Source organism: Lycium barbarum, chromosome 2 (assembly GCF_019175385.1).
Source record: "Lycium barbarum isolate Lr01 chromosome 2, ASM1917538v2, whole genome shotgun sequence".
Lineage (NCBI taxonomy): Eukaryota > Viridiplantae > Streptophyta > Magnoliopsida > Solanales > Solanaceae > Lycium > Lycium barbarum.
Window position 1 is genome coordinate 35,105,725 of NC_083338.1, and position 18,068 is coordinate 35,123,792.

An 18,068-nucleotide genomic window follows, 5' to 3' on the forward strand; every position below is an offset into this window, starting at 1 on the left:
TTCATTATCTCTTTGGGCGATCCTAAAAATATCCGCCTTTCTGGCCTGTACCTTCTTGGCCCCGACATGGGTTTGATAAACGCATTTGCGAGCACCTCGAAGGAGGTGATGGAATGCTCGGGCAGATGGTCGTACCAAGTCAATGCCCCTTTGGACAATGTTTCACCAAACTTTTTTAGCAATACCAACTCTATTTCATCCGCCTCGACATCGTTGCCTTTTATGGCACAAGTGTACGAGGTCACGTGCTCCTGCGGGTCTATTGTCCCATCATACTTTAGAATATCCGGCATCGTAAACCTCTTCGGAATCAACTTTGGGGCCGCGCTCGGAGGGAAATGTTATGTCCCGTGTTCTCGTATAATTGGAAATCGAGAAATAATTACGACTTGTGTGTTATAAGGAAATATTTTGATTTTGGTGAATATGACTAGGTTGGTTATGGAATCATTGATGTTAAGACATCGGGGAAGGCCGAGGGTAAATTTGGAATTTCGGAAATTAGTTTCGGGAATTGCAAAATGAGATTTTTACAAATTGGGCCAAGAAAAATTTGAAGAAAATGGAAGCCCAAGTTTGAGGGGTGGCCGGCCAAAGGCCTTGGCCCAAGCCCCATTTAAATGGTCATGTGAATTACATGTGACCATTTAATCAAGATATATATCCATGTATATCCTTAGAATTTTCAAGAAAAAAATCAAACACACCTTTGGGAGCAAAAACCCCCTCTCGGCCGAAACCCCATTCCCCAACAAAAATAATTTTTCTAGCTTTGTTTCCAATCCAAAAATCTTGGTCTTCTTGTATTTGTAGTAAGTTCAAGACGCTCTCCAACGTGATACAATTGGTTTGGCGAAAGAGCGACGTTTGCGACAAGTCGGGTTTTCAAGAAAAGGTGAGAATTCTTACACTTTTGTGTTATAGAATTGATATGAATGTGTTAAGGATTGAGAATAGACGAGAATTCCGTAACTTTGATATATGTAGAAAGCCGTGGGTGTGTGTGTGTTTGGTGTTGGAGCCGTGGCACTTATGAAGTGCAAAGTAATGTGAATTGATCTTGTTTAGCTTGTTTAATGTGTCGTTGTGACCTTTATGTCGTAAATGAACGTTTAAAGAATTGAATTGGCGTTGGAAAAGGATTTCGGATCACTACGGGAAAGTGTATACCTTTTGTATATTTGCGTATATCATTGTATATCTTTGATGCCAAAGACTTTAAATATGACTTATGGTTGATGTTAATGAATTCGGAATGAAACGACGCAAGTTAGAACGTTCGTTGTAAGTTTTGATGTTTGAAAGAATTATGGAAAGTAATGAATTTTGGGCAATTTCGTATATGGCTTGGAATATATTTGGGATGTGATTGCATAATCTTGAATGGGTGAATGAATACAATAATGTGGATATAGATTTGGAATTGTGAAGTTTGAATGAAAAATTGTCAACTTGTGTAGTAAGGTAGAACTTTGAAGTTAGAATGATTTGATTGTGATTTTTGTTGTTTGTGATGTTTGGGTTGTTGTTGTTGATGTATTTGGAGCCGAGCTAAGTCTCGGGGATGTTAGATTTATAGGGGAAATGCTGCCGAAATTTCGGTAAGCAAAAATCAAGTTAATGGAAACTTTAAGCCTAAGAATCTCAAATTGGTAACTTTGACCATTTGCAGATTTCGGACGAAACGGGATTTGATTTTAAGGAGAGCATAAGACGTCTATAAGGTATGTAAAGCTTCCCACTTCTTCATTTGGCATGTCTTAGTACGTTAGGTGAATATCGGAACTTCCGGAGCAATTCTGCTCCTCGAAACCCGATCTATAAAACGACTACTATTCATTCAATTCGATTGAAGCCTAAAGGCTCTATTTTGGCTAGAATGCGACCAAATGTCCGAAACCTATCGAAATGTGATCGGGTCACTTTGAAATCATTATGTATGACCATTTTGCCTCTAAATGTTCGTAAATTATGTCCGCCACCTCGATTTGACCCGAGGTGGACCCGCTAACCCCGAGACGCCCTATTTGTCCTATTGGGCTCTCCTTTTGAATAAAGTTTGATATGAAACCTTCGGTTTTGGAACTTCCTCCTAAGAGACATGTTTTGAATATTATGATATGCTAAGTTACATTTTGAGCCATACGTACCATTTTGGAAACATTTTGTGAAATGAAACTTCGTATCGACTAAGTATTCGATTATGTTGTACTATGAAATGACTTATGACATCATTATGTTTTGGAAAGGCTATTTTGAAATATATTTTGCATTTGCTCGCTCACGACTCCGCTCGTGCCCTATTATGACTTCGTTCACCGGTTCCCGGGCCGGTTATGATTCGTGCGCCTTATGATAATTCGGCTGTATGCTGTGTTGCGGTTCCCGAGGCTTCGCCATAGGGCCGGGTTCCGTTTGGAGTTATGCTGTGATATGGCTCGTGATGCGATACGCTCACCTATGTTTGTGTTTGTGATCGGGGATGTACGGAGATTTGAAACCTTCTGGTGTTATGCTGTGTGTGGCGCCAGCGTCGGAGTGGCGACCACGTTCTTAAGCGTTTGCATGATTTCGTTTGCATTATGTATACGTATATGATTTTGATACGGATTTTGACATACTGATTTGTACTCCACTTTGTCATCTGATTTGCTTTCGGTTTTGGCCCATATTTCTGTACTCCGTGCTTTACATACTCAGTACATATTTCGTACTGACCCCCTTTCTTCGGGGGCTGCGTTTCATGCCCGCAGGTGCAGATATTGGTGATCCTCCACTGTAGGCTTCACTCTTTGCTACTTCGGAGTACTCCTTCTTGACTCGGAGTCCACTTTTGGTACAGACTCTCTTTTGCTATGTATATTCTGTACGTTTGACTATTTGGGTACGGCGGGGCCCTGTCTCGCCATATGTCTTTGTTTTGAGTTCGTAGAGGCCTGTAGTCATATATGTGGGGCGAGGGTCCTATATATGTTCGTTTGATTTTGTTTTCTGGTCTTAAAGCGGTCCGTTTGTTTTGATGGCCCTGAATGGCCCTTATGCTTATATTTGCATTTTTGACCGGCGATGTCTATTCCGCCGCGCAGTTTGGATCCGATATGACATTTTGATTTGTGCGACCGCTTAAGACATATTTTGATATAAACTATGTTTGATATGATTTTTATGAAATTTTGAAATAAGTATGGATTTGGCAATGAATACGTAATTTGGTCTGGGTACCCAAGTAGGGTGCCAGTCGCGGTCCACGGGGCTGGGTCGTGACAGGAAATGCCTTTGAATGTATCTCTTTGAATCCGATCCCTTCAAGATCGGGGGTGCTGCTAGGATCTGATCCACCCGAGAGTTATATGTTTCCACTCTTTTCTCCGTTCAATCAACCCGTTTTGACAAAGTCTCGAGCATCTTCAAAATCTCGATAGACGAACCGGCTCCGAATCCGTTGCTCTCGACTATCCGTGCTTCCTCTCGCCTTGGTTCGGTAACCCCTTTTGGCTTTGCCGAAGCTACTTTGTCGTCTTTGCTTTGAAACTGAGCTATAGCAACCCCTTCTTCGGCTATGGCGGCCCCTTGTTCCTGCAACATTTCAAATATTAAACGTAAGTTAATCTCATCCGGTATATCCGGTGTTTTCCGGCCTTGAGCACGAGACAAAGTAATTGGGTTATGGGTATTCAAAGGATTTGTGACCAGATTGGCGGCATTCTCCTGATTGACGTTATTCTGCCGGTTAAGGCCTTCTCTTGAGTTGACAGCATTTGGGTCGGCTGGATCCGCAGGCGGGTTCCGTAACCCACTATTTTTTTCGTTTTCAGCAACTATGTCGTTGTTGTTCATATGCCCGGAATGACGACTGCTTGCCATTTCGTACATTTTCTATGCAGATCTGCAAATTCTCAAACAACAAATGAGAAAAGAAGTAGTAAAAGATTAAACTACCACTATTATCCTGGGCCACACAGTGGGCGCCAAACTGTTTACCCCGGATTGTGAGCAACAATTAAATTTATAAATGGTGACTAGGATATGTGGATGAACTTAATCTTTTATGATATGAGATCCTATAGAATGCATATATATATATATATATATATATATATATATATATATATATATATATATATATATAATGTGAACTAGTAAGTGATAGCAAATATTATTGAGCAGTAATGAGAAAAACTGGAAAGGAAGAGTTAGCCAATGTAGCAGATTGGTTCGGCTTGAAGATATTTCTTATATCCGGACCAAAATGCTTAAGGAAATCTTTATAACACTTTTTTGATTACAATGTTGTTGAATGATGAAAAGCCAAACTAAAAAAGGAAGGGGTAACCCTCTATTTATAGGTAATCATAAATGGGCCTTAGTACAATGCCAAAAAACCTTTCTAAAAAAACCCTAAAATGGATAAGGCTGTCCGTACGGTCTGACACCCGTATCATTGTCAGCGCATATGGCGGAATGGTTTGGTGACGCGTGGCCGCTCTATAACGGATTATCCGGACCTACATTGGATATGCTCATGTAGGTTCGGGTCTACCGTGTCCGGTAAAATACCTTCGATGTTGAAGCAGAGTTGAACGCGTTCGCACCAATTCAGACCTGTCTTTTACCCCGGTTTTTACCGTATACACAAAGGCACTGGTCTTTAATTTTTGTATTTCGCCTAAAAAAGTGGTCGAAAATACCCCGAGGTTTTGGGTTTGCACGCCAGCTCAGTATAAAAAAAATACTTTGCAAGGCAAGGTTTTGCAAAAGTTCTGCCTTATAAGGCAGAATTTAGTTATGCCTTGTGACAAATTATGCCTTATAAGATAGAATTTAGTTATGCCTTATAAGATAGAATTTAGTTATGCCTTAAGGGAAACGTTTGTAGAATTTAGAATTATGTCTTAAGACATAACTATAGGCATAGTTTGCTATAGAACCTTGCCTTACGTTTTTTTTTTACTCTGCTGGGATACTACAAAAGTTATGCCTTAAGGCATAATTTTTGCATGAATAGGCAGAATTCGCTATGATTTTTTTTTCTTTTTGCTTCTGCTGGGGTATTTTCGGCCACTTAAAGTGTCGAAGGGCAAAAATTAAAGACCAACAGTTTGAGGGACAAAAATTAGAGACCACCCCCGAAACAGGGCATTTGTGCGAATCCCAAACTTCTTTACTACCTTATTTACTCTCCCGTTTAGTGTATTAGTTTTACAAGGCCTTAGATTTGCTCTTGGTGCATTTTTTATGGACCAAAATCAGCTACTTCCTCGATACCATTTTATATGAAGGTATTATTTAGGGAGACAAATGGTGATTTGTTTTTTTACTATAATTTTATTAATTTTTTAAAAATATTTTAAATCATTAGCTATGCTAATTTGTATTACTTTTGATATAGCTTTTAAATATGTTAATGTAATTTAAAATCAAAATTAAGCACTTTAACCCTTGTACTCCGAACTCCTTCATATAAATTGGGATTGAGGAAATTTTTTATTTGGTTCAATAATCACAGTATCACACTCATTCTAGCAAGACTATGTTGGGAGATTTTCCATCAATGAAGTCGGTACTAGAAGATAAAACTATATCAATTATTACTCTGTTTACTTTCCTGTACTTTACTTTTTAAGTTATAAAATTTCCTCCTTTCGCAAGCAAAAAAAAAAAAGCCTTCTGTCTTGCATGTTCCTGAGATACGTTGCTCTTATGAGGATTCTTGTGATCGTGTGACAGAGAAATACTACATATTAATTTTGCTTCACATATAGCTTGTTGATTAACTGACAAATTAACCGATAATCGCTAAATTTATATTGAACCAACCAATATCTTATTGATTAAGTTAGCGAGTTACTCCCCTGTCCCAATTTGTGTGACACTTTTCGCTTTTCCAGAGTCAATTTGATTGAACTTTGAAGCTAAAGTGGATTAGATTAACTTAATATTTTAAGATAAAAATTTATATACTTGAAAACTACATGAAAAGTAGTATAATTTGCAACTTTTCACATATTTGGTGAAAAAATACATCTTAAAATATTGGTCAAAGTGCATGTAGTTTGAATCTCGGAAAACGAAAAGTGCCACATAAATTGGGACAGAGGGAATAATATATTTAAAAAGTACTCCCTCCGTCCTATAATAAGTGTCATCTTAGCCAAAAAATTTTATCCCATAATAAGTGTCACCTTAGAAAATCAAGACATAAATTAACTAGTTTTTTCCAATTCTATCCTTAGAAGCCACATAGTAACTTGGTATTATTGGATTCCCAATATCAAAAGGTTTATTTTTTGTGCATGCTCTAATCAAAAGGTAAAAGTAATTTATTTTTATTATATAAAAGTAATTTGGTAAACTTCACATTTCATTATTGGTTTCTTAATATGCATGTTTTTGGACAAAGTGACACTTATTATGAGACGAAGGGAGTATAACAATGTTATACGTGATCTCGAGGGAGGACCATGGATTTACGTCAATCAATACCCAACCAATAGATACGCCCCTGGATTGTTGTGAATGTGTGACAACGAAGTCTATCTATTAATTTTGCGTCACATATGCCTTGTTGATTAACCGTTAAATTCATACTGAATCAACTAATATCATATTGATTAGGCTAACAAATTAGTATATTTAAAAATCGATAAGTTTAACCGTTAAACATAAAGATCCAACGAGCCACCCGACAAACATTTCCCAAAAAACTTTAGCCAAATCAAATATTGAAATATATATTGTATTAAAAAAATAGGGTTGTGAAAGGTATACCACTAGTGTTTTTTAGTGTAATGACATCCCCGTCTTCCGCGCCACAAACTGGCATGTCTTTCTCCATTCTCTTCCACATACACACACACAAAACAAAGAAAGGTTTAGATTTGACCCAATAAATTAAATGCGACCATTAAAAAAAAATGTGGTACACTCTTTTGTCCAGAGGCAAGAACTGATATTAATTTTTCAAGATTACTGCAATAATTTACTCCCTCCTTCCATTGTTATTTATCCTTGTTTGATTGACGCACTCCTTAAAAAGTACTCTCTCCATCTTAATTTATGTAATATAATTTGACTGAAACGAAATTTAAGAAATAAAAAAAGACTTTTAAATTTTGTAGTTTAAAATAAGTCAAAAATATTTTTGTGGTTATAATCATCTAATTAAGTGTAAAAGATAAAGTTTAAAGTTAAATTGTTGCTAAATAAAAAAATATATAATTTTTTTTGAGACGATTTAAAAAGAAAATTGTATCATATGAATTGAGATCTAATTCGTACATCGGCTATTAATAATTTCTTGAAGTTCCAATCTAATAAATACTAAGAATAAAATAAGTATAAAATAGTACTATAAATTATTTTTTAATTTTTCAAACTAGATAAATAAAAGTGCATAACTATTTTTAATATGCAGACAAGGAAAAGTAAAAATAAACAAGACTGAATATTGATTATCAAAATCTGCAAAGAAAATTTAAGACAATATCTCCAGCTGTTATCTTCAGTTATGTTCGCTCATTTATAAGAAGAAGGGGAAAGAGTTTATTTACAGAGAGACTGAAAGACACTTCTCACCTTCTGTAGTCCTTTGCTTATTTGTTTCTTGTTTGCAATTCAAGTGTATAAAGTCAAAAAGGAGCTCCAAAAAGGTCTTTTTAAACTATGGTTTGCTACATTTTTTATTAAATCTTAATGTTCAATTGTTTTTGGATCAGAAAGGTGTTGATCTGAAGTGTGGAGGGTTGAATCGTTGATTCTTGATTTATGATGGACCAAACAATTGAAAGCTCTTCAAATGCACAAAGGGGTTTTCGAGTTCAACCTCCACTGGTGAGTGCTCTTCATCTTTGTTTGTTTGTTTGTTTGTTAATCTCTTTGATTAATGCCTTTTTCTAGATACCCTTATGAAAAGTTTCTGGTAAAAGAGCAACCTTTGGAGGAATTTTGGTGCTTGGGTTGTTTGAATTTGGTCTTTTGGGGGTTTTATAAGCACCAGAATTCCTGTTGAATCTGCAACATTTCTCCTTAGAATTAAGCTATGGTCCTTCTTCAACATGACTTTTGGGGTTTACGTTTTCCTGAACTTGAAACATATTATTTACTTATGTAGTTTCATAAAATGAGAAATAAGGGGTCGTTTCGTTACCGGGCTGAGATAGACAAGGATATCCCATGGGATTAGCTATACCTCCATTTTAGTACAAAATGGTTCCCGGGACTAATTAATACTCATGACCGAACACGGGATAAAATAACCCCGCATTTTATCCCTTATCACACCAACCAAACAACCCCTAAGTACATCTTAGAGGTTATCTTTCCGCATATACACTGCTTCTACTTTTGTTCAGTGGGCAATATTGTCCAAATTTTATTGCCTAAAGAGGATGTTTAAGCTTGGTTTTCGTATCTGCTAGTCACTACTACCTTGTTTTAATAAATTTCACTGGCTATGGCGAGGATAATTGCTAGAATATTTGTTTTTTGATAGTGGTGGCGTCCCAGGTAGCTTGGGTAAACCTGGACAATTCCAATGGGTACTTGCTACTCTGTCCACGATACTTAGGCAAATGGAAAGAAATCACCAACTTTTTTTTCCTTGACTAGGAGTTTGAATTCTAATATCTGTGATCTTCATCCACTTCATTGACTGCTAATCCATACACTTGATAGATTCCTGCAATTAACGTGATGAATACGATTAAGAAGGAACATCCACAAGATATCAACCAGTCTTGCTTTTAAAAAATAACCTTGGGTCTAGCTCAACCCCAAAAAGTAGCTCATGAGAGGATTGCTGAAAATCATATAAATAGACCAATTTCCCCATCTACAACCGATCTGGGACTTTTAACAACCCCCCTCCCACCAAGGACTGGATACAGTATAACATAGGGGTACATAGGGTAAATTGAGAATTGAGATGGGTCTGGCTTGAATACCATATTAAGAAAATGGACCTTGAGTGTAACTCAACCCAAAAGCTAGCTCATGAGGAGAAAATTGCGCAAGATCATATAAAGAGACCAATTATCCCATCCACAACCATGTGGTACTCTAACAACGACAACATATGTAGTGAAATCTGACAAGTGGGGGGTCTGGGGAGGGTAGAGTGCATGCAGACCTTACCTCTACCTCGTAGAGGTAGAGAGGTTGTTTCCGGAAGACCCTCGGGTCAATGTGGAACTCTAACTCTTGCTTCTTAAATCAAAATTTTTGCTACTAGCCGACTTTGACTATAGAGAATCTAAATGTGAATCGTATATGTGCGATATATATATTCTTAGTCTAGTTAGATTCATATTCTACATATTGAAAATTTGTACATCGGATTCATAAACTGCTATAGATGAAGCCAATAGGTGTATTGTACGACGTGATTCGTCTTAAGATCTAAGAGTACCTCATTTTTCTATATTGGACTAAAGCTGGTTAGAAATAGCAGTTTACTCTATGTGCGCATAAAGCTGCAGAAGACTATGTCTTCACGTAATGGATGTTAACAGTATTATGATTTTCGCAGAATGATCGAAAATAAGTAGCATTCTGAGAGCTCTGTAGTGAATGAGGTGGTAGTTCTTTTCTCTGAAATAGCTGCAAAAAGTGGTGGTTAAATGAGGTAAAGTAAAGACGATGAAACATATAAGATTGATTTTTTCTAGGACTAATGGGGAAAATTGAAGATAAAAGCAATACAATCAACATTAGAAACTAAGGACAAAGCAGAGAATATTCAGCAACGAGGTACATCAATAATACTGGTGCTAACTTTATGGAGGTGCCTTTCTGTCAGGTGCTATCTCTTTATTCATACTGTTTCAATGATGATGACGCCTTACACATAAATGGAGCTCTGCTGAAGCAACAAATATGGATTTATAAAGGATAATAGAACACACTACAGAATGAGGTAGTAGTTCTTTTCTCTGAAGTAGCTGCAAAAAGTGGTGGTTAAATGAGGTAAAGTAAAGACGACGAAACATATAAGATTGATTTTTTCTAGGACTAACGGTGAAAAACTGAAGATAAAAGCAATACAATCAACAGTAGAAACTGAAGAAAAAGGAGAGAATGTTCAGCAACAACGAGGTACATCAATAATACTGGTGCTAACTTTATGGAGGTGCCTTTCTGTCAGGTGCTATCTCTTTATTCATACTGTTTCAATGATGATGACGCCTTACATATAAGTGGAGCTATGCTGACGGAACGAATATGGCTTTATAAAGGATAATAGAACACACTATAGATCAGGAGACATCAGTGTAATTACCTTTTACTGGGACATAATTTGTCATCAAACTAGCCAACTTTAATGTGGTTAGCATCTGAACTGACTTTTGGCATTTAGCATTTCCAGAATTGGATTAGGCTACCTAGCTCTAGTATGCATTAAGGGTGCTAAAAGTCATCTGGTTAAGGTTAGGCTTCCTAGCTCTAGAATTGGAAGCTGCAAAGATGCAGAGCATGGATTGATTGATTAGGCTACGTAGCTCTAATATGTACTAATGATGCAAAAGTCATATGGTTAAGGTTAATATTGGGGAGATATCGTCTTATAGCAATAGATTGTCTGAAAAATCAATAAGTGAAATATAAATTTCCTTTCAATTATTTCTTGCGAAATATAAGTTATATGCATGCCACATTGTGCAAATAGCTCCAAAAAGTATGATTTTTTAAGTGGTCTACATCTCATTGCGGTATCACATTTAGTATTAAGGGCTGCTTGACTTTATTTTTTCTCTCTGTTAATGAAGGTTGTTGGCAGGGAGACAGTTTAGTTAGTTATATATGTAGAAGACCATCTTTTACTTGCGTAATTCACCGAACTGAGTATCTTGCTATTATAAGCATATGGGGCAGTCTTGTGCGCTGTTGATCGATTTGTCGAGTTATGATCAGTAAGACTCTGACCTCCACATCCCCCCACCACCACCACAAAGGAAGAAGAAAGAGACAGTAAAAGAACAAAAATAGACAAAAAACAATTTGGTGTATTAGCTGGCAGGGCTTATGTGAAAAGCTTATAGCTAGTAGAATTATGCTCTTCAATTTTCAAACTCGCGTATATAACTTGCTCAGGCTTTTTGAGTTTTCGAAAAGCAGATTGAGCACCCAAGGGTGTGGGCTAGTGGTCAATGAATTGGGTTGAGCACCATGAGGTCTCACATTCAAATCCCAACAGAGACAAAACACTAGGTGATTTTTTTCCATCTGTTCTAGCCTTGGTGGACAGAGTTACCTGGTACCTGTTACTAGTGGGAGGTGGCAGGTATTTGTGGAATTAGTTGAAGTGCGCGCAACCTGGTCCGGACACCACGGTTATCAAAAAAAAAAATCAGATTGAAATACGTACCTAAACTTTTTATCGATTTTTGTGTTCATAGCTAAGAGTAAAAATTTGTCTTTCTTGTTGTTATGGTGTTTTTGAAGAAACTTCCCATGCTGCTAAATTTTTCTGGTTGTTAGAGAAATTAGAATAATCCTGCATTTCCTAATTTGCAAACAATTTGCAGGTTGATTCTGTATCATGCTATTGCAATGTTGATTCGGGATTAAAGACAGTCGCCGGGGCAAGAAAATTTGTGCCAGGATCAAAACTTTGTATCCAGTCCGACATCAGTTCTCATGCACACAAGACTAAAAACTCTCGCAGGGAGAGATCAAGAGTACAGTCACCTCTTCTGCCTGGCCTACCAGATGATCTTGCAATTGCTTGTCTAGTACGTGTTCCTCGTGTTGAACATAGCAAGCTCCGTCTAGTTTGCAAAAGATGGTATCGGCTTCTTGCTGGTAACTTCTTTTACTCTCAAAGGAAGATTCTTGGAATGGCTGAAGAGTGGGTATATGTGGTTAAAAGAGATCGTGATGGACGGATTTCATGGCATGCATTTGACCCAACTTCCCAACTTTGGCAGCCACTTCCACCTGTTCCAGGTGAATATTGCAGTGCCCTTGGATTTGGTTGCGCTGTTCTTAGTGGTTGCCATCTTTATTTGTTTGGAGGAAAAGATCCAATCAAGGGGTCTATGCGACGGGTAATCTTTTATAATGCTCGAACAAATAAATGGCACAGGGCACCAGACATGCTCCGCAGACGCCATTTCTTTGGCTCTTGTGTAATTAATAATTGTCTTTATGTTGCTGGTGGCGAATGTGAAGGAATACAGAGGACTCTTCGTTCAGCTGAAGTTTATGACCCAAACCGGAAGCGCTGGAGTTTTATAGCTGATATGAGCACAGCTATGGTGCCTTTTATTGGGGTAGTGTATGACGGGAAGTGGTTTGTAAAAGGTTTGGGGTCCCACAGAGAAGTTCTTAGTGAAGCTTATAACCCTGCTGTAAATGCATGGACCCCAGTCAACAACAGGATGATTGCTGGTTGGCGCAACCCAAGCATCTCCATGAATGGTCGTCTATATGCTTTGGACTGTCGTGATGGGTGTAAACTTAGAGTATATGATGAATCTACACATTCATGGATTAGATTTATTGATAGCAAAATCCACCTTGGAAGCTCTCGTGCTTTGGAGGCAGCTGCTGTGGTTCCCCTTAATGGTAAACTTTGTATAATTCGTAACAACATGAGCATCAGCATCGTTGATGTGTCGAGTCCTGATAAGTGTGTGGAAACCAACCCACCTCTTTGGGAGAACATTGCTGGTAAAGGCCACATCAGAACTATGTTTACAAATTTATGGTCAAGTATTGCAGGGCGAGCAGGTTTGAAGAGTCATATTGTGCACTGTCAGGTGTTACAAGTTTGAGCATTAAAAGTCTTGGCCACTCTTCCTTCGTGATGAGAAAATGAGAACTGCTTCAACTTTTCTAATCTCAAGAACAAATTTTTTGTGGAGAAGCAGTTTTGACATCATCAATGCGCTCCTGCATTGGTTATGAATCAAATAATTCTGTTGTTTTTTTACACTTCCGAATGACCTTTAGCAGCCTCAGCACCTATTGCTTGCCTTGAAGTGCATGTAGATGGATGTCTTCTGGAATTGTGATGTCTTGTGGGATTGTTTGGATTGGCTCGAAGAGAAGACGGTTGAGGTTATTCATTAATAGCTCATGCATGAATTCCTATTGTGAATTCATACTTGACAACTCATCAATTGGCAGAAAATTGTTCAAATCCAGAGCTACCTTGCTGATGATTTTGGCAGTAAAATTGGGGCTTATGTATGACATTCAAAAAGAGATGGATAGCTATATGTCTGTACATCCTTTTGGCCTGTAGTCTTGTACCAATAGCTTCTAGTCTTAGGTACCCTTTTGTGCATATAATGACAATGACATGAAGGAGATATAGCTGGAATCTTCACTTCCTACCTTCTTCCCCATGCTTGATTTCAAGATTTGTATTTTATAAGATTGGGTAAAGTTGCATTGAATTATCAAAATGTGATTACACTATGCAGATTGGCAACTGAAGTCTTGGTAGGCAGAGTTACGCGATATCAATGTTGCTGAGAGGTAGTAGGTACATGGTGGACAATCGAGGTGCGTGCAAACTGGTTGTATAAGTCCAGTTTCAATTATCGGTTGTTGCATTACAACTCAAAAGAATTTCCTTCCACAAAAAAACATATATATGACATCCAGTCTGAATTGAACTCAAAAGTTTTTTCATGGAAAATATGCTGCAGGATGTTCTAATATTTGCAGCTGTGTGAAAAGGAATAGTAAAAAAAACTTACATGCAAGATGCAACCTTGTACATTCAGATTACCCGACAAGGATTAGTTGACATACAAGTTCACATTACTGAAATTCAAGAAAGCAAGGTATTGGATTTACGTTATCATATTAGGTTGACTTAATTTTTGAGTCAATTTAGCAAAATCTATGATATCACAAGATCACAGTGAAAATAGTGACGGCTACCAGGAATAGAGATCAGTTATAATAAGAATGGACCCTCAGCTAACAAAATGATTCAAACTCTATTACTATTTTTATTAGTAATAAATGGAGACGATTACTCAATTATTTATTTGAATGATGGGAGGTACACTTCAAAAAAAGTTGCATCCTTTGATAAATTTCTCTTTTTATAAGCCTAGTTTTAAGCACAATTATTATGGGATAACCCTTGACTAATTGCTATTAGGAGAATAAAAATCTATCACATAATAATATAAATTGTCCAATATGTTCAATTTTGGGTGAGTTAGGGGGTTGGCATGATTGACCTATATATAAACAAACCGAAACTTTTCAGTTTTATGTATATATATATATATATATATATATATATATATATATATATATATATATATATATATATATATATATATATTAGGGAGAATATCAATTTTTTGTAGTCCTCATATGGAATTTTTGTCTCTTTTTACCCCTAAATAAAGTTTTTATTACTTTGTGAACTCTTACAAATTTTGGTAAATTTTGAGAATCTTAAGGGCTTTTTTTATGCCACTAAAGATGATGATGTCATGGAAAAGATTAGTGGTCCATACAAAACATGCTTATACATATTTGAGTCTTTTATGAGAAATATGTTAAATTTGTTTAAAATTATATATTTTCTTAAGAATTTATTATAGACACTTAAAGAATATAATTATCATGTCAATCAAATTCTATAATATAGGCTTAATTATTGAATTAAAATATTATTTTTATAATACTATTTATTATTTTTGATGTTAATTACCAATTATCATTTGCTATTTAAAAATTTCTTCGTCCAGTTATAGATAAAATTTTTTATTTTCTCCTGTAATTTTGTGTCGTACATGCTGGAAAAAATAAGTAATTAAAAAAGATTTCACTTAAGGTAAAATTAGATTTAAAATCAAAAGAATAAATACAAATAGACTATCATTGTTAAATATACTTAAAAATGAATCGAAATTGTAAAGTATCGTCTGAAGCATGTTTGTTAATTATGAAAATTTTGCATGCGCACGCTTTCAACATAAAACTTATCTAATAAATTAATATATTAAAAGAGGAACTATAAAATATTATAGTTATGAAAACACTGTAGTTAAAGAAACCAAACAGTAATAATACTAAACAATTGCAAAAAGTGGAGTATAATTTTTACCTTTTTAATATTAAAATATTTTGCAAAATACCGCACAATGAAAGACAAAATAGTTAAATTCAACATGAAAAATTATTATAATGTGAATTTCATAAAATGATTTATTAAATTAAGAAAAAGAAAAAGATGTTATTTTTTAACATGCATCTTTTGGAAGGAAAATGAAAGCTTAAAGTAAGAACAATTTAATTTTATGGACTTTTCAATATTTCTTTCCTGTGTTTAATCTGAGAAAACATCTACAAAAATATTTTGTAATATCAAGGGTCTTAATTATTTATAAGTTAACTTTAATGATCTCATTATACAACAATATTTTTTTGCAGTAAATATTTTTGACATTAATTGAATATTGTAATATATTTTGGTAAAAAATAATTAAGTTTAATTCAAAAAATAAATGAAATTAATTTAACATATGAAAAGCCAAATTTGGATCATCGGAGATTTTAGTCTAAAAATATTTAAGTAAAATAGCAATTAGAAAAGCCAATGTTTGATTTTTTTTTTAAAATCTAATATATAAACTAAAAAAATGTTTTCCCTTAACTTTCGGATAGAAGTCTATTGAAAGTATAAAATTGATGTTAGAAAAACAAAGAAACAATAGTAGAAAAAATTTACAAAATGTCTGCAAATTGTTTGTAAGATCGGTTTGGGCCCGGGCTTAACACAGGCCAAATGACAGTAGTGTAGAAGTATAATTTGTATCATATATTTTTACTCCATAATTAATATAATTCGGTGACACGTTAAATATGTATTGTTGGTATGCCTTCATAAGTATTAAAGTTCTTAGTCACCTAATTAGATAATTCTAAACAAAATATTGTTTGTGAGGAAAGATGTTTGGCAGGAGAATTAACAAATACCAAAGAGACACTAATGACTCAACATTTTGTAAAGTAACATGATTTAAATTATATAAATAGTTACAAGTTAGTGAAAAATATAAATTGAAATAAAAGAAATGTAGCGTGTTTATGGATTTGTGAGCATATAATTTCTTTATTTATAGCTAGAAATAGATTTTTTTTTAATATTTTATAATTTTCAATTTCACTCATGATATTTCATGTGGGAAGAGTTTGTGCTAGTTAAAGTGATGATTTAAGTTTTGTATTAGAAAGAATTAAGGAAAAAACTAAATTTATTAAATGTCTAAATTTTAATTTTAAAATATTAAGTTGATTTGATTTAATTTAGCTTCAAACTTTTGTCAAATTTACTCTCGAAAAACTGAAATTTTCACATAAGTTAACACAGAAGAGTAATTAGCAAGATCTAACAAATCTCCAGTTGAATACGAAAATGTGGCTCCAAAGTTGCCTAATTTTACCAAAATATATAAAGACAAATAATGTAAAGATTAATTCAATACTTCCTCCAATCCACATTATATGGTGTTTTTTGGTTGGGCACTTTTTCTTTCAACTATATAATATGAACCGGTGAAAGTAATGGCAAGAAAAGATTCACAAAAGTTACTCCCTCCGTCTCAATTTATGTGGCACCTTTTAGATTTCAAGATTCAAACAAGGTCTTTCTTTTATCGTAATTTTTTCACATATGTTCTAAATATTTTGAACTATCAATTGTTATGACTTACAATACTTTTTACGTAATTTCTGAATATGTAAATATTATTTCAAAAAATTTAAAAATTATAGGTCCAAATTCACTGTCAAAATTAAACTGTTTGACTCTCAAAATTTGAACTATGGCGTCCAAATTCACGATCTAAATTAAATTGTTTGGCTCTCAAAATTTGAACTGTGGCGTCCAAATTCAGTGTCAAAATTAAATTGTTTGACTCTTAGAATTTAAACAGTGGCACATAAATTGATACCAAGGAGCACGACAGTATCAACATCCACCAATAATAAAGGTCCACGTAAGAATGAAGCTAAAACAAAAGAAAGGATGTGAGTGAACAAATTGAAACAGACAAGACATAGACAAGAAAGGCAGCCACGTGTAGCTAATGTCATCAATTTATCAAAATTCCTATCGTGCCCCTGTGAGGACGACAACTCTTTTGGATTCGCGTTTATATATATTACTAGTTATCAGAGGCCCGTGCTAAAATATGAAATAATATGTAATTTTTATTAAACAAGTATAATTTGTATTATATTTAATTTAATGTAATTGTATGTTAATCATAGCCCCACAAATGTAGAGTTCAGGTTTGCGTACATGTCACGCCCCGAACCTGGGCCTAGACGTAACACGGCACCCGGTGCCTAACTGCATGTGACCGAGCGAACCAACTGGCTGGCTGAATCAACATGTGATACCAAAACATAACTAATTTATAAAATAAAACTAACACATGCTGATTAACTAAAAGTCTCACTGAAATATCATAATGCGGAAATACTTAGACAATCTGAAATATATCTGACAATAGCCGGCATGACTAAACCAAAACGATTGAACAACTGCCAACAAGGCTAACATAATAAATATCTGACTGTCTGGGTTGTGTCTATGAAGCCTCTAAGAGTACTGAATGATAGAGCTGTCTATAAACTGAAATAACTGGATAGCTGACAACGCCCCGAAGGAAGGTGGGGCTCACCAGTAGCTGATACTTGCACTCCTAATTAGCTGGGTCGTCAACCTGTGTATCGTTACCTGCATCGTGAGATGCAGGCCCCCAAGCAATAAAAAGGGACATCAGTACATTTGAATTGTACTGGTATGTAAAGCAACTAAAGCAATAAAATACTGGAACTGAAACTGAAAACTGAAACTGAACTAAACAGGAAAGCAAGAAGCTGAAGTACTCCCTGTTCTGGATGAAGAATCACCTGTAAAACTGTAAATATAATTGTGGCCTGGGGCCCAAATAATGTGCACAAAAACTGTGGCCTCTGGCCCAAGCAATACGTATGCATAAACTGTGGCCTAGGGCCCAAAAGTACAGATACAGGTGTTCAACATTGATATTTTACAAAACTGAGACGGGCTATAGCTGATAGCA

General features: G+C 35.4%; 1 protein-coding gene across 3 annotated transcripts; it reads left to right on the forward strand.

The window, feature by feature from the left end:
• The first annotated feature begins 7,416 nt into the window (after positions 1-7,416).
• Positions 7,417-13,422, forward strand: LOC132626418 (F-box/kelch-repeat protein At1g55270-like). Of its 3 annotated transcripts, none has more exons than XM_060341283.1 (4): positions 7,417-7,830; positions 9,797-9,913; positions 10,007-10,141; positions 11,523-13,422. In XM_060341283.1, exons 3-4 carry the CDS (start codon positions 10,121-10,123, stop codon positions 12,771-12,773), a joined length of 1,272 nt encoding a protein of 423 aa, XP_060197266.1. In that variant the 5' UTR covers positions 7,417-7,830; positions 9,797-9,913; positions 10,007-10,120; the 3' UTR covers positions 12,774-13,422. The 3 variants fall into 3 exon arrangements, with proteins under 3 accessions (XP_060197266.1, XP_060197267.1, XP_060197265.1); XM_060341284.1 differs by having other exon boundaries at positions 10,007-10,092; XM_060341282.1 differs by lacking the exons at positions 9,797-9,913; positions 10,007-10,141 and having other exon boundaries at positions 7,419-7,830.
• Positions 13,423-18,068: the final 4,646 nt, after the last annotated feature.